The 24,232-nt window shown below is 41.8% G+C and overlaps 2 protein-coding genes across 17 annotated transcripts in view; both read left to right on the top strand.

Moving 5' to 3' along the window:
• Positions 1 to 2,808, top strand: part of DNAAF5 (dynein axonemal assembly factor 5) — a 31,266-nt gene extending 28,458 nt beyond the window's left edge. For all 3 annotated transcript variants that reach the window (XM_055708725.1, XM_005438222.4, XM_055708724.1), the window contains 2 exons: positions 1,102 to 1,293; positions 1,805 to 2,808. In XM_055708725.1, coding sequence (XP_055564700.1) covers positions 1,102 to 1,293; positions 1,805 to 1,944 — 332 coding nt within the window. In that variant the 3' untranslated portion in view covers positions 1,945 to 2,808. The remainder of the gene's footprint in view (positions 1 to 1,101; positions 1,294 to 1,804) is intronic.
• Positions 2,809 to 4,871: 2,063 nt separating this feature from the next.
• Positions 4,872 to 24,232, top strand: part of SUN1 (Sad1 and UNC84 domain containing 1) — a 33,217-nt gene continuing 13,856 nt past the window's right edge. For 6 of the 14 annotated variants that reach the window (XM_055708722.1, XM_055708721.1, XM_055708720.1 and 3 more), the window contains exons 1-4: positions 20,748 to 20,942; positions 21,282 to 21,466; positions 22,542 to 22,568; positions 22,675 to 22,869. In XM_055708722.1, coding sequence (XP_055564697.1) covers positions 20,821 to 20,942; positions 21,282 to 21,466; positions 22,542 to 22,568; positions 22,675 to 22,869 — 529 coding nt within the window. In that variant the 5' untranslated portion in view covers positions 20,748 to 20,820. Of the gene's footprint in view, positions 4,961 to 5,607; positions 5,774 to 8,563; positions 8,639 to 8,867; positions 9,086 to 9,435; positions 9,897 to 15,305; positions 15,403 to 20,747; positions 20,943 to 21,281; positions 21,467 to 22,541; positions 22,569 to 22,674; positions 22,870 to 24,232 lie in introns of those variants that run through there. The other 8 variants (XM_055708711.1, XM_055708709.1, XM_055708712.1 and 5 more) reach the window with 8 other exon arrangements.

The raw sequence follows: 24,232 nt of genomic DNA, 5'->3' as shown, positions 1-24,232 counted from the left end.
TTGCAAGGCCTTTCTGTAGCAGCTTTTTAGCTGCAGTATTTCATTGCACGGAGGTGGTGTATCGCAGACCAGTGAACATCCTTTGGGAATGCCCTCGCTCCCAGTTGAGCAGAACTGAGCAGCATTCCCAGCGTTATTATGCATTAGACCACTAGATGGAACTTCACTCAATATTACGGCCTTTGCAAGGCTTGCCAGTAGTTTATCTGCATTGCTTCCTAGTTTAGACTATATGAAATAATGTTCTAACTATAGTGAAAGCAGAACAGTAATGCATTATATAAATGGCAGTCACATTGTTCTCCTTGCTGTGTTTGAGGGCCAAGAGCAAGCCATTTCATTGTACCATAAATAGGCCTGAATAGGCAGTGGGTTGGGCTCTTTATTTAATAAAAAAAGGGGGGGGGGGGGAACCAGGGAGAGAAAAAAAAACCTAACCTAGAGCGCTGTAATGTCAAATAGAGCTATTTTCTGTAATGCTTCTTAGGATGATGTTTAAATGCTAAACAATGGATCAGGAGCAGTACAGTCTCTGCTATGCGACAGGATTTACGTTCTCAGAGATACACACAAATAAACCAGACTTTCCCCAGCTCAGCATCTTAATGGCTGATACTTTTTCTTCCATGGCACAGTAGAAGTCTAACAACAAACATTTTTACTTTGGAGAAATACACGATCCGACAGTTATCAAAGTATATCTTTGCATCTTGCATATTCAAATAGTCTGCAATGCAGTAATATTTGATAGAAATACTGTGCTTTATAGAGCATAGAAATATTTAAGCTATGTACCTCAGTAATGCATTAACAGACATTCATAGTATCATGTTAGAAAGTACTAGAGATTGTTCAACTAATCTAAATGATTTTGTACATTTCTTTCAATGTTTTTGACAACATAACAATCCAATAACAACGCAGGGCGTGCTTTTTAGGAACAATGTATGCCATGTATTCACAATGTTCCAATGACAGAAATACATCATAAATTCAACAATCATTTCAACAATGACAAAAATACATTTGTTTTTTCAAATGCAAAAGATAACGTTGCTGTTCTCACAGTGCTGTTTGGTTATTTATATGCTCCTTTTTCAGAAGTTCTAAAGCGTCTGGATGATGCTTCGTGTGATGTACGACTGGCAGCTGCTCACACCTTAACTAACTGGTTTAAATGCTTAAAGGACAGTGATGTGAAATCTGCAATGGAAAGTCATATTGAGTTTCTGTACCAAGAACTGTTGATACATCTCGATGACCCAGATCAAAACACCCAAAATGCAGTCCTAGGTAAGACTTTCAGTTGTACGTATTTTTAACGATGCTTTTTAAATCATGTTTCAAGTGTTATGTGAAAGTAGCACGTGCAAGTAGAGACTAATCCTGACAGGCTAGGAGCTTTCCTTTGGGTTTCAGTGGGTGTGAGCTCAGACCTTCTGCCTGTGCGCAGCGTATGATGTTTTATCTGGCTTTCACCAGAAGGGGAATATCCGTGGATCTGATGCATCACAAGACTTTATAGATGGTGAACAGGTTATGGAGCATAGACACTAACCACTGCAGGATGTAACTGTATCCTAGTGTGCTTGATGGATTCTTTGGGATTTATGAATGTATCAGTCTGTGTTCAAGCATGTAAATGTCACAGTACAGACCTCAGCAAATGAGGGAGGTATCGGGTTGTCATGACTGCACAACGTGTAGAACAACTTCCAGGTTAGGTTTTGGTTACTTTGAGGGAACATAAATAGTGAAATGCAGAGTGGCTAATGATTTAAAAAACATTACTTTTGTTTTACAGAAGTTTTAAAAGAAGGAAGCGTTTTATATCCAGAACTGCTCGTGAGAGAAATTGAAGGGGCTGTACGTAAGCATCAAACACCAGTGTATTGTAATAAACTGCTACATCACATTCAGTCAGCCAAAGAATCAGCTTTATGAATCAGTGCTGAAATTTTTTAGTGAACTGTATGTGAAATCTGTATTATCTGGATTACTTTCATCTTTTCATTTGCTTAAGAAAAGCTGAGTAATAAATTTATTGGTTTTTCTTTGTCAGTTCCCTATTAGCTCATTTAAAGTCAAATTGGCACAATTCTACGTTCTTTGCTGTTTGAACTGTTGTTTGTATTTGCTAGCAATAAAACTGTCTTAATTCACTTTGCATTGGAAGTTTTTCAGATACAAGGTTTAAAGGAGGAGTGTTTTTCAGGAATTTGACACTGCAATTGAGAAAGATTATTTAACAAATGTAATAGTCTAATGTCAAAGTTACTAATGTAATTCACTGAGGACTCAGTCTTTCAAGGAACATTTCAAACTGTGGATGAAATCAGACTTTGTAGAGTCGGTCTGTGAGGATCAGTTTTATCAGGACAAAACCCCAGCCAAACTCCTCTTGCATAAAGCAGCAAAGATTTTATAATGTTTCAAGTACTCATTATGCTGGTACAATAAGGAGCGTATTCTGAGTCGGTGTTACTAAAGGAATAGTTTTTATTGTCACTGCATTACATTTGATGACTAAGAATAAAAGACTTTTTTAAATTAAGGTTTACACATGGGAGGAAATATGTTTTGTCATTTAGATTAACAGTATTTATATTTTTGTATTAAATATACCGCATCTGCAGTTTTTATATGTACGCCATTGTGCCTTGGAAAGCAAGAAATGTTTGTTTGCATATTTGAAATGAAATTCTGCAACATTAGGTTAAAGCTTGATTTATTTTGTAGAAGACTTGTGGTTTTAGTGTTGTCTTATTCTCAGCTGTGTAATAAAGTGAGCTGCTAGATTCTCGTCTACATCATTGTGGGGTAGTGTGCTATTTATTGTACACACAGATCATGGAAAATCAGGATCCTGATTTTTTTTTTTTTTTAATTCTCTGTATAACAGACAAAAAGTGCTCTTCGGCTTTGGCTTCATATCAAGTCTAAAACCAGAAAAATAGGCTCAGTAGGGTTTGGTAATACTCCTTTGCTGTAGGAAGTCCTTGTGTTTGTTTATCCTTCTGAGTTAACTTCACCTTTTCAGATTTGTGACATAATTGTTAACCCAACCATGATCGCTTTGCAGCAATATCTACTTGCATTCTCAAAGAAACATTTGAGAGAGATTAGCTAGACAAGACTTACTCCGAGCTTAAAAGCAAAGTCATGCAAACTCATGGCTACTTCTACACAATATGTTAGCTTGCTTTGAAAATTCAGCCAAAAAGGGACAATAATACTAACGATGCAGAATAATTGAGTAGTTTCTTATGGATCCAAAAGCTATTTTGCATTCCTGTAGAACAGGATACTCATTTTAGATCATATGTACTGTCTTAAAGTTGACTTTCTTTTCATGAAAAGCCAAAATTAGAACCGTTCCTGTATTGAGCAGCCTTTTAGTTTACTAAAAACTATTTAACTCACTATACCTGGAGGGTCAGCTGAAATTCTTAAAGGGGAAATGTGAGTAAAATAAAAATCCCTAGAAGACAGTAAATGGAGTGGAGAGGTGGTGGAGTCTCCAGCCTTGGAGATAGTCAAAACTTGATTTACCACAGCCCTGGGAAACCTGTTCTACCTGACTGTGCTTGGGCAGGGATTTGGACTGCATGATCTAGAGAGGCTTCTTCCAGCTTCAGCTGTTCTGTGATTCCATGACATTGTTTCCTTAGTCTAACTGATTAATAAAAAGCCAATTTAATTAGACTGGAAACAGACTACATAACTATCCTAGTTGACCCCATCGAGTTTTCATTCAACTGTTGGTTTCAACAAGTCTGTTCTCAAAAAGAATTGTTTCAAAGTGTTGCAAAGCAGCAGGTTCTTCCAACACAACCTAAAGTTTTGCTTCAGCACTAAGAACCAGTTCTTATTGTAAAGTTCCCTTGAAAGTCCACCAAATAAATCCTACTTAACATTACTACAGGCACAATTTTATTTGCTTCCTATGTTGGCAAAATTTAGATTCTTTTACTTTACCACTAATTGTGGCCTCGTGATAGCTGCATTACAAATGTTGTACAGGTGCTTTTAATTATTCTTCTGATCAAAAGAAGAGATATTTGAAAACCCAACTTCAAATGTAGGATTAGAGGAAAGAACCTTCTTAGGGGAAGTGAAATCTAGTGAAAGTATTTAAAAATGTTCTAAACCTGGTACAGAAGTAGTAAGAGCTGAAGTATTCATCAAGCTTGATATCTCCAGCAGGCTGGGAAAATTTTTTTCTGCATAGGTTGAGCAATTTTGTTATCTTCCAGAGCAGTCTGCTGTGGGATGCCTCCCAAAGAGAAATCTCCGCATCGTCCAACAAACCAGCTTTTTTCTTGAGAGCCAGGAGAGCTTTTTGAATTGAATATTCTAATAGTCCTTCTAGAGACGTGTTAAAGAGCAAGCTGATCTTGTTCACAAATGTATGACAAACTAGATTATGTGCCACTACGTCCTTTTATTAGAAAGTGTTCTCGACAGGAATTCAGCAATGCGCTGACCCTGCTTATAGTTTACCATAGTTCAATTCATATAACCCAAATTTCTCCAATCCAGTTATGAGGAAGTACTATAACTGAGTCTTCTGTGGATGGTATTTGAGCCTGCATTTTAAAGTTATGTTCTTTGAGGCTCAACTTTCTCAGCTTCAACCATTAACTGCATCAGTAGGAACACGACTTAAATGTACAATTTTTTTTCTTTTTTGCTAGCTCAGCTATTACATGTACTAGATTTTATTTGCATTCATTGCCTAATGTTACTAAGATCATATTCATTACATAACTTTTTAAAGCCGGGACAATTTTTTTGGGGGCCACGCAGTTATCTCAAAATTTCAGACTCTTTAGATAAGCAGGCTTTAGCCCTGCCCTTCCTGTGACAAACAGATGTGCTTCTGTCTTCGTCCTTGTCAGCTACAAGACCTGTTGTGGAGGATCCGGGGACTTGGATTCTCAGCAAAAGAAAGGTTTTGGTAAGTGAATATCTAACTGAATATAGAATTTGTTGACTACCTTAAATAGAATCTATTAATTAGACATTGAGAGGGTACTGTCAAACGAGGCGCCTAGACTTTGAAAGTCTACATCAGAGAGCATTTCTAGGAGAGATGGGAGGTTAAGTATGTTCCCAGATCCATCCACTTCTCGTCCATGCAGGTCCTTACAGGCAGTCCAGATTTCCTCAGAAATGCTTTAGGCAGATTGCAGATCGCCTGTCTGCAGGTTTCTGGCAGTGCATCTGAGCCCGCGGTAAAGATGCACTGATGTACTTTGTTTGCGTACGCAGTGTGCTCCCCAGAGACTAACTGCTAGTTATGACCGGAAAGTTATTATAAACTATAATAACCCATCAGAACTTGAAGCCTAATCTCATCTCTCCATATAGAACTTCAGTTATTATAGTATAATATCTGTCTAGTTGTAAGTGGAAATAACCAGAAATAACTAGTATAGTATAGTACAGTTTTACTATACTATAGTATTATAGTATCATGTAACCATAACAGTTACGTTATTAAACTGTTTTATTTATTATTTACTGTATTTAAATTATTATACTATAATAGCTACAGTTCTCTATATGCATATTAATTTAGAGTTCCGGTGGGTTATTGCGTAGGGTTTATCTCACTTGGGGGAAGTCCCTTGTCTGCACAATGCAAACACACGAGCATTGCCCCAGACCTACAGGACCGTCTTGGCCTGTGGAATTCAGCCGCCGCTTTCAGAGGAGCCAAGTTTCTGTTTCATTTGAAGAATCTGTGTTGTGATCACCGCATGGGAAGGTGAGCAACTCTTGGCTAGAAGAGTGGATCATGGTGGGTATGTAATGGACTGCTCCGTGCCTCAGCCCTTTCATGTGAAGCTCTGACCACATTTTAAAAAGAAAGAAAAATAAAGCAAAAAAACCCCATATCTTCATTATTAGACAGCTGAAGGATCAACAAAAATTAACAGTTAACAGGCTTGTGTCCATTTACTGAGATCAGTCCCCCAAGGAAGCTCACGAACAGCAGTAACGGAGATGAGGCAGCAGATGAGAGCTGTGAGGAGAACGGCTGCTCCGTCAGCCTGCCTTGTATGTAATCGGCTTTTCTTGTTAATGTCTGAAATCCCCTGTAAGTCAGGACGATGGCAGGATCTAGTGGCAAAATGGAATTGAAGTACTTTACAGCTCTCATTTAACTGATAACCTAATTGTTCTCTATGGAGCGCCCGATGCCTTTGGCTGACAGCAATGATGGTGTAGAGGAAGGGCCCTGATGAGCATAACCATAAAGTGTGATGCAGATGGTGAGAAACTTTTTCTTTAATGAGCAAGAAATCATTTTTCCAGGTATTTTACACAATTTTCATACTCATGCATATATATGATTATCTCCGCTTGGACATAAGGTTACTGCACTTCCTCACACCAAGGAACAAACCCACAGCATCCCCCTTGCCTGGCACACCCCTGCCACGTGCTGCCACAGCACCCCAACCCTAGCATCCCTCCCCAGGCTGCTGCTGTGCTCCCTGTGACTCATTTCAGTGCTTCCCCAAGCCCACCACCTCCAGATGCTGAAGTAGGGATCTGGTCCCCTCACGGACCCATCACAGTGACGCAGTGCCGTCACTGGCCTGTGCTCAGCAATCCCCCAGCCCTGCACAGTGCCTCCTGGCACCCCTGCATCGGCGATGTACGTACCCATGGCATGCTGGCCCTCCGTAGCCATGGGAAGAGCAGCATTTCACCCTTTCCAACCTTCACAGTGGCATGCCCTGCCCAGTACCCAGTATTACCAGTCAGAAACACTTTGCCATACTGGTTTCTGTCACATTCAGTCTGTACCTCCACTTGCTGTGGGGACCTGTGCCTTTTGATAGCAAGGACCAGAATGCAGAGCAGAACAGGTTTGCTGGGTGTGAGTGCAGGAGTGTTATGGCAATGGGAGTGGGAGGGGAGCAATAATGTGGGAAACATGCTGGGGTGGGAAGGGAAGAAGAGGTAGGACTAGAGAAATGTGGACCTTGGGTTGGTTTGGCCTTGTATTGCAGTTTCCCTGTGTCCAGTGTTGGTTAAGAAAGCTTTTTTCCCCTAAATTCCTAACTGCCCTCTACAGTGTTAAAACGGAAACAATTTTAATAAAATCAATTTTTATTCTTACTGAACGTTTTTCTACAGACTTCAGCTTAGCCAATAAAATCAAGTGAGCCCGCTTTATGTTCAGAGCTCGTTGGGCGCTGAAAAACTTTGAACTTTTGTTTGCCTCAGAGCGCTTTCTTCTGAAGCGTGGAAAAATTAACTCCCTATATGCACCAGCTTCTTTTAACAAAACAGGGACATGCAACCAAGTTTCCCTTAAATCCTAGAGGCCAAAGGTTCTATTGCTCCTTGTAGCTGAGGAGCGGAGGGAAGGCTGAATCTAAGCCACCCTCCTCCAGCCTCTTGGCCTGGGCCTGATGGAAAAACAACTGTTCAGGACACTTCAGAGTAGCCTGGGGAGCTGGAGCAGTGCCAGGGAGAGAGACATGCCTTGTCGTGCCGCACGGAGCGCAGCCAGCCCTGGCCAGGCTCCAGGGGAACAGGGGGAGAAACATCCCCAGGAGGGCCTGGCCTCACACCACCAAAGAAATTCAGGGAGATTGAAAGTAAGAAGTGATTTTGCCCTGACGATCTTAAGCCCTGAAACACTGTCTGCTCTAAAGACAAGAAAGCAGGTGGGGAGTAAGTACAGAAAAGGGAAGGGGTGGTCAGAAAAGCGAGGTGATTTACCCTTCTGCACAGCTGGGCGAGGGGTGCAGGTCTCCCCTGCGGGAGGCTTCCAGGTGTGACTGGTGTCAGCTCAGCTTTGGCTGCAGCATCTTGGGGCTTGCGCGGAGCTGGAGCCAAGCTCCTAAAGTAAACAGTAATTGCCTAAAATCAGTGCTACAGAGACGTCAGCTAATGTCTTAAGTTAGTGTCTTTATTTTGCTGCTTTTTCCGTTTAAGGATTGGCTGATTTTACCCATTTTGAACACGAACAAGTACACAAGAGTCTATTTATTTGATAATTACGTATTACCCACTTTTTCCCAGCAAGTGGAGGCATTTCTCCAGCATGCATGGGGAAATCACAACTTTCGGCCTGATCACCCTTTCCCAAGTGACACATTCCCTACCCTCTGTTTACCGCCATTTGCCCCGTCCCCGCTGCCCATGAGGAAACCTCTGGGCTGGGGGGCTGGAGGTGTAACGAAACGCGACTCCAGTCACAGGTTTCAGACTGAGGGCCTACGTCCCCCAAATACTCGGCCACCGGAGCCAGCTCCAGGCCACAAGGGCGCCGCTGACAGGGGCCGGCGGCCCCTCATCCCTGCGGGGCTGGGGCGCACCACCCGCCGGGCCCGCCCGCGGCGCCTGAGGGGAGGGCGGCGGGAGAAAGGGGGAGACGGCCCGGGACGGGCACGGCGGGGGCGCAGCCATGGCGGGAAGACAGTCCCCGCGGTCGCCAGCGAAGCGGGGGGCGGCGCCCCGCAGGCCCCAGCCCCGCGGCAGGGCGGGGCAGCGCCGGGCGGGGCGGGGCGCGGCTCCCGGCGGCCTCGGCACGGTGGGCGGGGCCAGAACAATCTCAGCCGCCGCCGCCGCCGCACGGGCCCAGCGTTGCCCCCGCTGCACCGGTGTCAAGGTAACCGCAGCCGCTAGCAGCGGCAGCCTCGGCCTCGCCTGCGCGTCGCCCGCCGCCACCTGTTCGGGGCAGCGTTCCCTTCCCCGCCGCCGCGCCGGGGGTCTCCGCCGCCCCTCAGCGCTCGGGCCGCGTTTCCCCGCCGTTCCTCAGGGTCGGGCGGCGGAGCCCTGGGGGCAGCGCGTCGCGGAGCGGGCTGGGGCGGCGGGCTCAGCGCTGAACCTCTCCTCAGGGCCCGAAGCTGCTGGGATCGGCGCTGTGGAGCTGGGAGGAGAGCCACAGACCGCCGCCGCGGCTGCCTGCCCGCTCGGCCGCCCCCCGGCCTGGCGCTCGGAGCCTTTCCTTGCCAGAAGCGAGTACAGCCTGCGGCTTCCCGCCCCGAGCAGGGAAGAGCCCGTAAGCGTGCCGTGGTGCCTGCCCTCGCTGCAGCTGCTGCCCTCGAGTGCAAAGGTAACGTCCTATAACGGCTGTTGCGGGCTGGTGCTGGGTCCTGCCAAACCCATCCTCGCTGTCCCCTCGGCTGTCCCCTCAGGGCAGCCGGTGGCAGTGAACTGCTGCGGGGAGGGGTTGTTCCGCAGGCTTTCACTGTCAGAGGGTTTGGCATCGGTCACTTCAGCGAGCAGCCGCTTGTGGGTTTACTGCAAAATACGTCGCTTGGTGTTGCGCTTAGCCATAGAGCGGTGTTTGTGATGTTACAACAGCGTTTAGTTGCTCCTCAGTAACCACAGGGGTAGGAGGGTCAGAAGTGTGAAACTGTTTGGAGGCAGAACCTTGCTTCTGGCTGTATGGGTAGGTTTTATGCCTGCTGGATAGAAAAGGTGTTCAGTTTGCCTTGTTTTATGTTTGTTTGTTTATTAATAAAGAGGCATTGTTCATAACATCTTATAGGAAGGGGAAATCTTAACTAGCAAATTCCAGGTTCCACCTTTCTGAAGGCAACCCCCCTGTCCCACCATCTGGTTTTAAGTTTAACGTTGCGCAAAAAGGAAGTGAAATCTTTGCTCGTTTTGTAAAAATTTTCTCTCTCAGTGCTCTGCAACTGACTGTTACGAGCTAATGCTTCTGCTGAATCTCGAAGTTAATCTTCATGTCCAGTTCCTGCTCCCACCTACGGGGGTGTACTGCTGTCTGCTGATTTTCATAATATTGTGGAAGTGAATCGCAGGCTCCTTCCTCACTTCCTTTCCTTTTTCCCTGTGTGGAGGCTTTGATCGACAAGCTTACTAGGGCTTTGACATTGATATATTGGTAAATCTGGCACGTATGTGTATAGGTGTACCCCGAAATCTGCGGTGAGTGGTGAGCCGGAGGCAGTAGGGGGCTGTAAGAGGGGTAGGAGACGGTTAGGGGGCAGGCGCGGGGCTGGCGGCGTGTTGTCAGGCAGGTAGCGGTGGGGTAGCTTCATCGTCAAGGCGACCCTTCGGTAGCGTATCCAAATGCCCATTTTGAGCTGCCGGTGGTCCCGCAGAGCCCGGCCCGGCGGCGGAGGCAGCGCCCCCCCTCCCCCCTCCGCGGGTAACGCCCGGGGGCTGCCTGCGGCGGCGCGGCCGGTGGATTCAAACCCTGCGCGGCACCGGAGGTTGGGCCGGATCCCCCGGATCCTGCGGGCTTTGTTGGGGCCGGGAAGCCATTTTGGGATCCCGCGGTGTGGCATGGCACTGCACGGCCTGCCCGCCGGGGAGCGCGGCCTGAGCCCGGGCCTCCATCGCGGCGCCCGCGGCGGTGCTGGGCGCCGGCCGCCCCCCGTGCCGCTCCGGCGGGCCGGAGGCTGCGGGGCTACCCGGGCCCGCGGCGGCTGGTGGCGGGGCCCGCGGCGCGGCGCCTCCGAGGGCAGCGGCCTGGCCCGGCTGGTGCGGCGGGCGCGGGCCGGGCCGCCCCCGGCCGTCGCGGTACCGGGGCCGTGGCCGTGCGGGGCCGCAGGTGCCGTGTGCGCGGGCAGGCTGCGGTACGGCTGGGCGCTGGAGCCTGCCCCTATGCAGGGCGGCTGGAGGGGTGCTGAGCGCCAGCGTGCGGAATTGCTGCTTTGTGAAGACCCTCCGGTTTTGTTAGTGCCTCACAGATTATCGCCTGTGTTTGGGGGGTCTTTGCCTGTGTTTGGGGGGGTCTTTGCCTTAACGCTCGATGGTAACATCTGGTTTGAAATGGGGAATGCTGTTGCTTGGGGTTTTCTTGTGTGTTTGGTCTTGTGGTTTTTGTCTGTTGGTGGTTGTTGTTGTTTTAAAGGAATACCGATGTTCTAACAACGCGTGTTTTAATGAAATGTTGATTTTAGCTTGGAGCTCTTTGCCCTTCAGCCTGTTTAAACTAGTAGTTAATTGGGTACGTGGAAACATTCTTCATAGAGTATATTTACTTAGGAATTCGCCTTTCTTTTCTACCAAAAAGAGTAATTTTATAGGTTATTCTGGATAGTAGTAGAAAACAAACATTGAAATTACAAGTAAACAATGGCTTGCTCTCAGAAACTGATAGGGTTGCATACCCTGGGTTCATTGTTATTAATAATTTGCCCAAAAGTCCGCTTAGCTTCTTGCGGCGTTGGTATGTTAAATCATAATGACTTAAACTTTGCTTGCTTTAAAAGGTAAGGATAGAATAGGTTCTACTTGAAGTAGTACTACCAGTAATCTCGCTAAGACTTTACATGTATAATTTTTTTTACCCCTAGTAACATAAAGGATAAGACATGCAGTTTTTGTCAGAAAGGGTTTGTGAGGAAATGTCTAGGTAGTATGTTTGTGAAAGTCTACTTACATTCCCCAAAATACACATGTGGGGGTTCATCCCTGTCCTTGCAAGGTGCTTGTAGTGTATATACAGTGTGTATTTGGTGTTGCCTGCCCCCATGATGCTTCTGTGCTTAAAGGCCACTGTCAGAGCATCTTGTCACCTGCAAAGCCAGGAAGTGTGCTGCCAGCCCTGCTAGGGTTTCAGTGAGGCTGGCTGATTCTGGAAGTGATTTTCAGATAAACAGGCTTAAGAGGTAGTGGTGCAGCCTCACGTCACTGGGATGCTTCATAGCCCCCATCTTCTGGAGGCAGCCGAGGGGCTTTGTGCAAAGGTAAATTCTGCAGCACTGATTATAGGAGGCCCTGTGCTTCCTTGTCTTCCGATAAGTCAGAATCGGTGTCTCCTCCGGCCCTCCTACTCTGCTGATGTATTGGAACACCGATTCAGTTGAATTGCAAGGGAGAGATGGTAGGTGAGATGATTGTTGTCTGCCTCACCCAAAAAGCAAATAATCTTGCTGTCTCCTCTGCAGGAATGTGGAAGTTAGCTTGTAAGTCGAGGCACATCTAGCATCCATCTGCATTCTTGCTGAAATGTGTGCTTCTCCTTAATTTACCTTTAGGTTGTCTTCTAAACATATTCTTGTTACTTGGGTGTTTTTATGTAACTACATGCTTAGTTCTTTCCCTATACGTCCCTTAGTACTGAAAGACAGATATTTACAGGCTTCTGAAGAAGGAAAAAAGGCTACTTAAAGTTTGGGCACAATAATGCTTGCAACAAAGCTGATACTAAAAACCCTACATGAATCTAAGTCCAGAAGATCTGTGGTACCTGCATCAGAAATCTACTGGGTACCCAGTCATCTTTAAACTGGAACTAAGTAGTGCATCTATCTCTCAGGTTCTCTGCCAAGTTTTGTGGCTTTCAATTTCAAAAATATTTTATTAATATGTCTGTCTCGCTTCCAGTTTTATATGGAAGCTTCATAAACAAGAAGGATTAATACATGAAAGGTGGAGTGCTGTTATGTTTAACATTAACATATGAGTGAACAGATTAGAGGCAGTTACTGTCTTCCACCCACCCTGGTCTGTTCTCTAGTTTAAGCTTCTGCTGTAATGAGTATGTAGAATATTTCTAAAGAAATTGAGTTGATTGCTTGTTTTGTGGGGCTTTTTTTGAAGAGATGCATAACTAAAGCTGTTGAACTAGTAGTCAGATTTAAAAAAATACGCAGTTTTGTAGTAAACTTTAAATACATGTTTTTTAAAGTTGTGGTGGTTATCTGTGAAGATTATTTTCAAGTTCTGTTTATGTCAGTTAAGCCTGTTTTGCTGCTTTTAAAAATTGAGTAAAGATTTTTCCCTTTGACTCTTACTTTGTCTTATGCTCTAAAGTTAATTAAATCAAGCCCCTGAATCTAAGAGTGGTTTCTAACTATGTTGTGCTTTAGATGGCAAACCTGTTATCTTTACTGGAGATCTTGGTGCTATGAAAGCCAGCTATTAATAGACCTACGCATAAATACCTTCAAGGTATTTTCGGTTAGCGGTGCCATTGTCAAATACATATTTTATCTAGTACTAACTTAATGATATATTTCAAACCTTATCCAATAAGAAACACGATCTAAATTCTAGCACTTGATTACTTCAGCAATCAAGTAAAGGAAGAAGTGGTGGAGAAGGCAAAAAGAACAGGAAAGAAACTGAGCCAGTGTGTTATTTTTCAAAGTCTGCCGTTGCTCTCCCCATATGGGTAGCAGAGGCAGAGAGGAGTCGGGTAGCTGCTGCAAGCTGACTCGCATAGCCTAGCTTTCCATGCGGGAAAATACTGCTGGGTGTCAAAAGTATTATATCAGCTACTCAGCTACCAGTTAAAAACTAGGTTTTCAACAGTGACGTGTGCTAAGCAGTCAAGATCAGCTCCAGTGGAAACTCAACAGAGTTTTCCCTAGGTTGTGGTTTCAAAATAATTCTATTGGGATGGATAAATCTAAACAGATCAACCTTAATCATAGTTTTGAATTTCAGTAGGCATATGTCTGAGAAAACACTTTTTTTAAAAAACAGCAAAACAGATATCAGGTTATAAAATCCTTCATTTTGTAATTTGCCATCTTTCCATTTTTGTTACAGGGGAATCTGTCCCCACTTCCAACGTTCTAGAATGAGCTCTTAATTGTTATAAACATATGGCAGCGGTTGTTATGTATTCTAACAGTATTTGCTGCTTATTGTAGCAAGAGAATTAGACCGTTTTGCTAATACTTCCGCACTACTGATTCAAGCTTCCTCTAAACAACAAATTCTATATACAAGCCAGTGAAGGCATTATGGCTTTGGGATAAGTGAAGTAAGTCTAGAGAAAGATCACTTAATGGAAATGCTTTCTCTAGAATATATATATAAAAAATGTGTAAATAACAGGAATGAGACCTTATTTTTCATTAACCCCACAAATGCATGAGAGGTGCTTGCGTTCAGAAAGCTGCTACAATGTTTAGGCCTGTAAGTTTTGATTTTTAGAAACAAGAAGGAAACTTCAGTAATAATGGAAATATCTTTCCATCTTATTGACCTAAGGATTTGGAGGCTACAGGTGGACTGGCTAAGAATATTTTAATGTTCCATATAGTAACAAATTTCTTTTTGAGCTGCTATTACCTGTACCTGTGACTTTGCTTTTTGTCTCTATTTCTTATGTACAAATGAAAAGTCTTTATTTCAGCATAGCCAAGTGCATCTCCAAAATGAGATACTTGATGTTTTGATTATAAGAATTGAAGTGTAGCTAGGGATATTTTTACCTTAATTTAGGCACGTCGTCACAGTTGTGTGGAATACCTTTTACTGCTGCTGAAACAGGAGCCGTGGATAATCTGAAAATAGCCAGGATTCTGATTTGCTAACCATGGACATCCAGGATAAACAAAGATTTGGCTACCACAAATAAGCTACTATGAAAGAGGGTTTTTTTTCTAAAAAAGCAGAACTTTTCTTGTGGCTAGTAAAACAGAGAAGACTTCAAGGTTTTCTGCAAGTATTTTGAACTTGGGACTCAAATAGTACATAATACCACAAGTAGTCACTCATGCAGCTCCGCAAGTTTCTTGGTATGACAGTATCAGGTTTTATTTTCTTCCTAAAGCTGTAACACCTTTCAAAGACCCCATGGAAATTTTTACAGGTGTTGGTTGGGTGGTTTCAGTTTGGCTGTTTCGGTTTTTTGGAAGCACATGGCACTCTGGAAAATGTACCTAATTCTAGCCATGCCACTCAGTTTGCAGTTGGCTCTTCTGCTAGCGTCAGTGTTTTTATTACAGGAATAAATTAACCAATACCAAATATTACAGCTCTAAGTGAAATGGAGGAAACTCCCTTACTGTGTAATGGATAGTATTCAGAGGTTGTAGAGTTAAGTGATTGAGAAAGCTTTTATCCTATAGTCCAAATTTCATCTCTGTTATGCTTTGCTGGGGCACAGAACAGCCTGTGCTTTGCTCAGTGGGCTTTCAAAGCAAAACTCATCGCGAAGAGATTCTCTGAAAGCAAGACTTTTTTTTTTTAAAAAAAAAAATTTTATGCTTAGTTTCTGGACGTGCTAGCCTAACTTAGTTCCTGTGGAAGTGCTGTAGTGTAGTTGTGGTAAGAGCTTGGCTCGTGTCACAGTAATGTTCCAGAGAACTCGGAAATTGCTGAAAATAGAGTATCATAAAGAAAGTTGAGGTCAGAAATACACTGAGCTTCATGCAGTAATGATAAGGGATATCTAGCACTAGCAGCAATACTGCTGACATACTGAGAGCTCCATGTTTCTGGTAACAGTACCTTTTTTATTTCAGTACTTCATAACACAGGCTGAACAATGCAAGGGCTCCTACATTGACTTTATGTAATTTTAAGTCGTTGCATTACTTTATTTTCACCTTTTACAGTATGATTTGAAACACTCAACATGGACTTTTCACGTCTACACATGTACACTCCTCCCCAATGTCTGCCAGAGAACACTGGCTATACATATGCACTCAGGTGAGAACTCTTTTCTTCTTGTAGAGAAACCGCATGTTCTCTGAATGTTCTTAATTCTGGAGAGTTTAGCTTTCATGGTAAGTAGACTTTGAAGAAGCATGCTTTTTACCTAGTCTGTTTTGAAAATAACTGCTGTGTCCTAAATGGAGGAAAGAATACATGTTGAACAGGACAATGACTAAGATAATGACTCAGTGTTTATTAGTTGCTATGAATAACTAGTCTCCGCCTAGTTACAATTGCTGTTTTATTTCTATAAATTCATCATCAAAATTCTTAGATGTTTTCTGGTTTGTCTTGTAACTTTTGTGCACTTGCTTTTGCGACTTGGCACCATTTTCACTTTAAAACACTGATTGGTACACACTCATCGCTACTAGTGCGGAACTTGGCTGGAAGTCACATATTAATTACTGCTTTTAGCAAAACTGCCTGTTATGTGACTGTAAAATCTGTATTCTAATGCACTTGTCTTTCTTGTATCTTTTTATTAAACTGACTATTATTAGACTGGTTCTGTTAAATCACTTTGGTTTTCTAAAAATTACTGTAATGTGCTTGCTGGTTTTTGTGTTATGTTTTAAAAATAAATGTTGTGATGCCCACTTGATGTTTTTTAGTCTTAATACAGCAGATTGTGGCTGCTGACTTAACAAGAGGAGAAGCTAGATAGATTAGTAAATGTATTTTGAAGCAGGTATAGATAGTGAGCCTGAGCTATCTGGTGTAGCTAATATTAAGTTAAAAAGACTAAAATTGTTTGTTAGGATGCAGTATGAGATTGCTTTTCTATTCTGTGTCTGTAAATTATTACTAAGTATTCAGTGTATACTAAAATGTAGTAATTGGTGTGGGGAATACTTGGCTTCTTGCCTATGAAACAGAAGTTTGCAAAAACTGTAGCGTTAAGAGATGGCTAACTTAATATTCTTGCTTTTGTGTACTCCAGAACTGTAGTGTTGACAGGTTGTCTTGGGGATTGTGGGAGGGTTTTTTTTGGCTATAGCCTGATGTCAGTAGTGTTGCAAAATGGGATTTGTTTTATGTTTTATCAACTAAATTGCAACTCTTCCCAAACTTTTAGAAAAACATCAGTAAAATGTTGGTTAAATACAAGTGGGTTGACTGAAATTTCAAGAAAAGGCATGCTGGACAACAAAAGATGATTTATGTGCCTTAAGTCAGCCAGCAGATTCACTACTATGTTACTATTTAGACAGCTCTACTACCTTTGAGATTGGTTGAAATATTTTAGCTCTCTTACAGAGGATAACTTCCCCACTGTGAGCAATGAAAGTATACTTTGTTTCTTCAGGTTGTTTCGATAGTGATTTTTAAGTCTCTGTGAGCATATCTTAACACAAGCTGTGAAATTGTAATCTAATTTGATTGCTTTTCCTTAGTTGTTTTATTTGTCTGAAATGCTACTAGTATGTTCTACTGTATAATCTTCTCCACAGCAACTAATCTTTCTTGCAGACAAGAGGGAATAAGTAGGTCTTAGTATTAACTTAAGAAATTAAGATTGATTTATTGATTTTCTTTTTTTTTTCTTATGTGTATTTCCAAGAGTTTTAGCAAAGTAAAGTTCAGTGGCTTGCTTAAACTAATCTGGGGTTAAACCCCTTCTGCTCTGGGTTTTCCTTTTTGCCTCCTATTTCGTTGGGTAAGAGCTCTGTTTCTCACTAAAGCGAACGAGAATACCACAGGAACAAAGATTAACCTGCCAGGAAAGGAAGATGCAGAATGATAAATCCTATTTGAAGCCTGGATCATAGTTCATTATGACTCTGGGTTTTGTGTAGAAGGCAGTTGGAGTGTTTGACTTCCTGTATAGACGAAGATTGTTGTTTTGCACAACTGAGAACTTGGGAAGAGGCCTTTGTGGAAAGGGAGACTTATGAGTCTTGAAGCTTTGTGGCCTCCTATTTTGCTGTGTTAAACTGTATTAGGTATAGATATTCAGGCATGGGTAGAGCTGCATAAGCTGAAGTTTAATAACTGACTTAATGAAGGCAAGTTTAGTTAAACTTGGTTGAAATTAACTTATTGTAATCCTTTCTTGTATAGAAAGGAGGGATTAGCAAGCACTTCCTTTAAAATTTCCTATTGAAAGATTCTGTGAAGCTCCAAATATTAAAATAATGGGGGAAAACTACTTGGTACACCACCTGCTTTCAAGGTGTCAAGAGAGTAAATGACAGTCTTTTGAGCAGACTCTTGTAGCTGTTCCTACCTTGGGTCAAGCAATATTTGAAGAATCTGAGGAAAGGGTGGGTTAGGCAAAGTTGCTAATCAGAAATACTTTCATGCTGAAATTAATTTTTTCTCCTCTCCCCCCACACCTGTATTTGTTTGCTTGCATTCTGATCTGGCTTGTTCTGCCTTTGACAGTTCAATCTTTATAAAATCTGTCTGTGAGTTTCTTTAAAGAAATTGGCTAGTGCTTGTAGCACTGCAGAAAGAAGTACAGTGAAGTTTGATACCACAGAGCTATTAATAGAATTGGTTATGACCTATTAATAGAATTTATATTAATGCACCCTGGGATTACTGTGTTCATAGCTGTTTGTAGTGCTTCTGCTTGGTGCTTTTACTCCTCCAGCTCAAATCAGAAAAGCATTAAACTAATATAGCCAAGTAACCTTTATCTTCTTCAAAATGCAAGTCAAACTTGTGAATCTCACCCACTTACCAACATATAACTTACACCCCCTTTTCAGGCTAATCTTTCTTTTTAGTCACTGTCATCCTTTGAGTTGTTTTTGTCAATTTGGGTCCCTTTAACACTTCTTTCTTTTCACAAATATGATTTAATTGGATAAGAATTTGGTTTGACACGCACACCACACCACCGGCCCCCCCCCATGTCAGACACTAAATCGGGATGTAACTTTCTGCAAAACAGTTGAATAAAATCCTTTGGGGTTTTTATATATGTTCTGGGACTGATTGAAGTAATAGCTAAATGACTCAAGGTAGTGGCCTTCTGCGGTTTATATAAGTAATGCCCTGGTCAGAACGCATATGAGCACTTGGATACTAATCATATGTCTACGTCCTTGTTAGGAGACATCTGTTTAGCTGTAGTTCTCTAGGTGTACTGCATTAATCTGTTGCTGTCTTGAATAATCAAGAACATTAATGCCCATTTCATTCCAAGGAATACTTATAAATTAAATTACACTTAAGGTCCTCCAGGCAAAGCTATAGGCGTGCTAATATCTGCAGACCTCATTCTCATTCCAGTTATAAGTATATAACTTGAAAATTAACTCATTGAAGTTTAGGACAGTCTTATCCTGTAGACATCATGTGAAGGAGGTATCAAGGTAATAGCTAGGAAGCTGGAAATGTAAGACCAGATCCCGTCAGCAGATCTGCCAGCTGCCATGGGAGCTGTTTTGTCAGGGGAAGGAACCAGAGTCTGCACTGTTTGTGCAAGTTATCTAGGAGTGTAGGCTAATTGCATCTCATCTTTGAGTTGTTTTTTTGGTTAGCCATATGTATTGAATAGAATTATCATAAACATACAGGTTTATTTCTGTCCTGTGAAAGGAAAGACAGGGGTTTTTGTTTGCTGTAGTCTTTTCTGTAGAAGAAAGAAGGCTGCTTTCCAAAGTATGGAAAGTGAGATGGCAAGTTAGGAGACTTCCAGATACTGTCCTGCTTACAGAGGACAGATAATTCACATTCAGTGTGAAAATAATTATTACCCTGCATAAGCAAGAAAGAAACCCATTTTTTTTTTTTAAGAGGAAAAGAGTCCATTCTTTTTTTAGTTAGTAGAGCCTGATTCCAAGATACGTATTCAACCCAAATTGGTATAAGTGCTCACTGAGTTACTTCATAACAGCAAGTGTTCATAAACAGAAACAAATTGAGGCTGGTCACAGCTGTTAGCTTGTCCTATGTACTTTGTGTTCTTGTGAATTGAGTATCTGTAAGAAACATTGGGTGAAGAAGAGTGAAAGCAAATGCGTAGTACAAGTGTAAATAGCTAAACTGAGTTCTGAAGCAACTGTTTAGGGAGGGACTTAATAGTAAACTATTGTGACTCCGACCCTTTCAGAATGAACAACAGGAGGAGCCGTATTTAACCCATGTTCTCACGTCACATCTGTCAGAATGCAAGCTAAATTAAATATTTTTGAAAACTGTAAAAATTATATCCTTCTGTACCTGACTAGATGTAGGCTAAATCTGTTTTCGTGTGAGGAGGCTTCTGTCTTATTTCTTCTCCCCCTTCCACCCAAATGTAAGCAAGGATTAATAAATATAATGTATACGGTAATGTGTGCTAGGTTTGTCTTAAGCTGTGCTCAGACTTTGGGTGCTGAGTGGTTCTAGAACTTGGCCTCCTGCTGCACAATAATGTTGCTGCACGATACCCCTTAACAACAAGCTGGGCTTTCAGTTCCATGACTGAATGTTTGCTTTGATTGTAAGTATGAGTATTCTGCTTTAGGCTAAACTTCTGTTTTAGTAAATGTGTTTTTTACTGGCTCCTGTTCAATCTGTTTGTGTGTGCCTTGTGTTGCTGCTTCCTCTCCATTCTAAGTTTCCGTGGAGGTTCTGAGAGCGCCAAGTGTTGGGTTCCTGGGCTGATGATGTGAAGCTTGTCTACATGTAAACTTGCCTCTGTAGGATAAACCAGAGAAAAACAGATTAAAGACTCTAAACATAATTTTATTTGTTCAGAGTTAAATATTTCTGATGATTTGTGTGAAGTTAAAAAAATGTTTTAAACACACTTTTTAAAGTAAGGATAGTTAAACTAATATAGCTAACATAGGGAAGTTTTTAAGTATCCTGAAGGGGGGGAAGTTACTACTTGTTGGGAGATGGAAGTTCAGAGTAGTGCGGCATGTGGATCTTTGGTTCTCGAAACAAGGAACTGGCAAAAAATAAACAAATATTTTGATTAAAAATGAATCTTTCCCCTGTAACTTAGAGTGCGTCATGATTTTTAATTTGCTGCTAGGCGTGGTGAAGAAACTGGCATGAATGGCTTCCTCTCTCAAACTGGTCCCAAAAGAACTAGGCTGTGTAATGAGTGCTTGCTCTGGCTAAACTTCAAATGTGGTTTCCATGGTGGCTGTTTCTTTCTAACTGTGATTTGCTTTCAGTCGTTAAACTTGCAATACAGATTGCTTAAGAGAACCTGGAATATCTACATACTGCTGAATTATTTGGGTTACATGGCATACCTTATGAGAATTGCTCCATAACCCTGAATAAACTGCTTTTAGTGGAAAACTTAAGACTAGCTTGAAGGGCATGTTTGTTACCAAGTTTAAAGAGAAAATTCCCCTATTAACTTTACTGTTCTTATTTTGCTGCAGCTCAAGTTACTCTTCATCTGCTTTGGACTTTGAGACTGAAAATAAAATAGATCCAGTATTTGATTCACCAAGGATGTCACGGCGTAGTTTACGGTTAGCTGCTGCAGGATTTAGTAAATCAGAGGAGGCACAAAATGATGCCCTTCGTGACAGCTCTTATGCCGGAAACTTTAGTTTCAGAGAACATTCTTCCAAGTAAGCATTTTTATCATCACAAGTTAATTTATTTGGTTTGAGTCTTGAGACTTCCTGTTTGATCACAATAGTATGAACACAGGTTACCTACTGTCTTATTCTTTGTTCTCAGTGTTGACTGCTTTGAAAATTATGAAAATTATGTTCAGCATGTGTTTTTTAGTGAACTCCTTGTAAAAGTGTAGGTGCTTGACGGTGAGGATTTTCTTTTAAGCCTGATTTGGTCTGTCTAGTCACATCAGTGTTGAAATACCTTGACTGTTTATTCATTTAATAAAATGAGAGACAAACAGAAATTTTCATCTTTAGTTCTGTGTCTTACTTTGCTTTGTTTCCTAGGATGGCAAAGCAACACAGAAGTACAAATAAACGATCTGGCAGTGCAAGACAAACGCCAAGGAGAACTCTATCCAGCTCTTCCATTTTTAGCCAAAGCAGTTTCAATAGCCATGCCGGTGACTCATCAATGGATGTATTGGATGAATCTTTGATTCAAGAGCGGACAGAAGTTGGTCATTTCTGGGGTAAGCAATGACTGCTATTCCTTGTATCAAATTGTGAAAACTGTTTGGTTTCGTGTATATAAATGGATGTTTGCATCTCTCTTTTCCCCACCCATTTTTCCATCCTGCCCCCAAACATGTGCATGTACTTACACTTTTGTAGCAGATATCTGCTTGCTAAGATGCCTACTGTAAATTCACCGTCCAGTGTGTAAACTTGTTGACTATGCCAGTAAATGATTAGGATGTGTTGCACAGTCAGGTTAATATGCCAGGCAAACACATACAATCCATGGTGTTGCATCACAAAATTGTATGGAAGTATTTATCTCTTGTCATTGCTTTCTTCAAAATGTGCGTACAGCACTGTAGTTAAAGAATGGTCTTTGAAAAGCCAGAGGAAAAGCATTTTCTTGTTTGTTTATAGGCAGAAGCATGTTTTGAGTTAACATACCTTAATCTGAAAGTTTCAAATTGGTGGCACTTCAGGATTTCCTGAGAGGACTTTTGTGTGTGGCTGGCTGGTTTGGTTTTGCAAGTATATACAAGTATACTTTTCTGGAACCTGCTTTCTTCATTCAAGGGGAAAATAGGAGATGATCAACAACTTAGTATATCTCCCAATTCAGACTATTTTTTTTCTAGTCAGTATGCTCGTGACCATCCCGGAGTCCTAATGTAAAGAATTGTTTCAATCTTAGAAGAATGCATTCTAAACTTTAGATTACCTGGCTCTTAAAACAGGATCTTAAAATACAGTAGTACCAAAGTAGTTACCAAGCAACAGAAACAGCGTCAGCTTTGTAATTAGCTGCTTTAAAGTCACATGGCAGCTAAGAAAAGGTGTGGTTGTCATTCATGTTATTTTGTCTGCTGCTTCCTTGGTAGAATGCTTTTTACTAACTGTGGTCCTGCTACATTAATGTATGAATAGATGGGTCTAGTCATATAGTAGACTGCAAAATATATTAAATGCTAATCATAAAGTGGCTTTTATTTGCAGTCTTAAAATTAGTGGGACTTCTAATTTGAGTTCATGTCAGATATAGGTGATTACAGGACTTGGGAACAATTTTCTTTTCTTTTTCTTTTGAAGGTCTTGATGAGGAAGGTGACCCTAAAGGTAACTACACTTCCCTTTTCCTTCCAGATGCATTCTATTTAATGGTAACTAGTGATGGCAGTACTGATGTCAAGGCACTGAATGTTTTTTACTCTTGCTTTGCTAGTCAGTGATGCTGCACCAATACAGGGAAATGGTGATGTAGCAACAACAGAAGCAGAGACCTCAATGATCAATGGCTACACTTGCAGTGGCTGCAGCATGCTTTCTGAACGAAAGGAGGTTCTCACAGCACACTCAGCTTCTCCTGTGCCATCTTCCACAATTTACTCTAGGGATCGGAGCAGGAAACACGCATATAGTAAGTTACTTTCTCTTGTGTTTTATCTGGATAGCAGGATGGTATACAGTTGATGCATTTTCCATTCAAGCACTTTTTCTGCCCTGCTAAATTTAGCAATAACTAAATTCTAGGTATCAGCTTATATGAAATACCTTTTTCTGTGTCAGTTGAAACTTTATGTACTTGTCATCTTCTGATATATGATTATCAACTTTTTTTCAATGCTGCTGTAGGAATTAAACATTTCAAAGTGAAGATGCTGTCATATCTTAAGAAGTTACTTTTCCAGACTGATTTGGAACACAATGGGTGGTTACAAGCAGCACTAATCATGAGTCTCCTAATCTGGTATCAGATCTATCTGTGTCTGTCACACATATGATTCCAAATATACTTCCTAGTGACTATGTTCCTAAAGCTCAAAACCAAATGAATCTGCTGTAAAAAAAGGTTCTGCCTTTCTAAGGCAATCTTGTCCTCGGTGTCTTGGCTATGCCTTCTGCCACGTGCATAGTGTCTTGAATTTCCTGATTGTTGGTAGTCCTCAGTTACCATGAAGAAGTTGTTTCTTGAGCATCTTTGAATTAGAAAGGAACCAGTTCTGGGATTCTGTAGGTGTCTTATTCCTGAATGAAGTACATTTTCAGTAGCAAGTCAGTTTGTTTGAACTATAAGGTGTGACTTTAAATGCTTTGAGGCAAATATTTCTTTTTGGATAACATGTAGCACAGGTAGGAATTCTTTTGGCTTGGCATAATAAACTATTAAAGTGGCACTGCATGAAAAATGTTTTCTGTGCTCCTGAGTTTTGTATTCACGTATGAGAGTTTTCCAAGGAATTAATCTTTGTACATTGCTTGGAGCTTTAGTGCAGCAGTTTGGATTAAACTTGAAGGGGCAGGAAAAGAACATAATCATGGCAGGTGTTTGGAGTATGGCTGATTCTAGGAAAGCAGCAGTATGGTGGATTGTAGCTTTGTACCCATGGCTCTGAAGAAGTGTGTGTGTGTGTCTAGCCCTTGAGGCAGACCACTGTAGTAACTTTCTCCAGTATAAAGGCAGAGAAGGGGAAATGTCCTCACCCTTTTAAATCCAAAATAAGAATGTAGTTTGTCTCTTTGGAGCTCTGACTCACCAAGTCAGTACCTACAGCTCACATCGAGAAATCCTGAGTTCTGTAAGCTGTTTAGAGTTCTTAGTTCTCACTAAGAAAAGGTATTCTTGCTGAAGTCATACATTCTGTCTTGAAGGTAGTTTCCCTAGGATGTGTAGTTCTTAGGAAAGCTTTGCTGTAATACATAATACATCCAGACTTATATTCCTGGCTAAACAAAGGCTTTCCATGCTTTGTCCTCATTCTTCCATAAGCTAATAACCACCA

Source organism: Falco cherrug, chromosome 4 (genome assembly GCF_023634085.1).
Source record: "Falco cherrug isolate bFalChe1 chromosome 4, bFalChe1.pri, whole genome shotgun sequence".
Lineage (NCBI taxonomy): Eukaryota > Metazoa > Chordata > Aves > Falconiformes > Falconidae > Falco > Falco cherrug.
The sequence above is the reverse complement of the archived record's forward strand: the minus strand, read 5'-3'. Positions and strand labels throughout refer to the sequence as shown.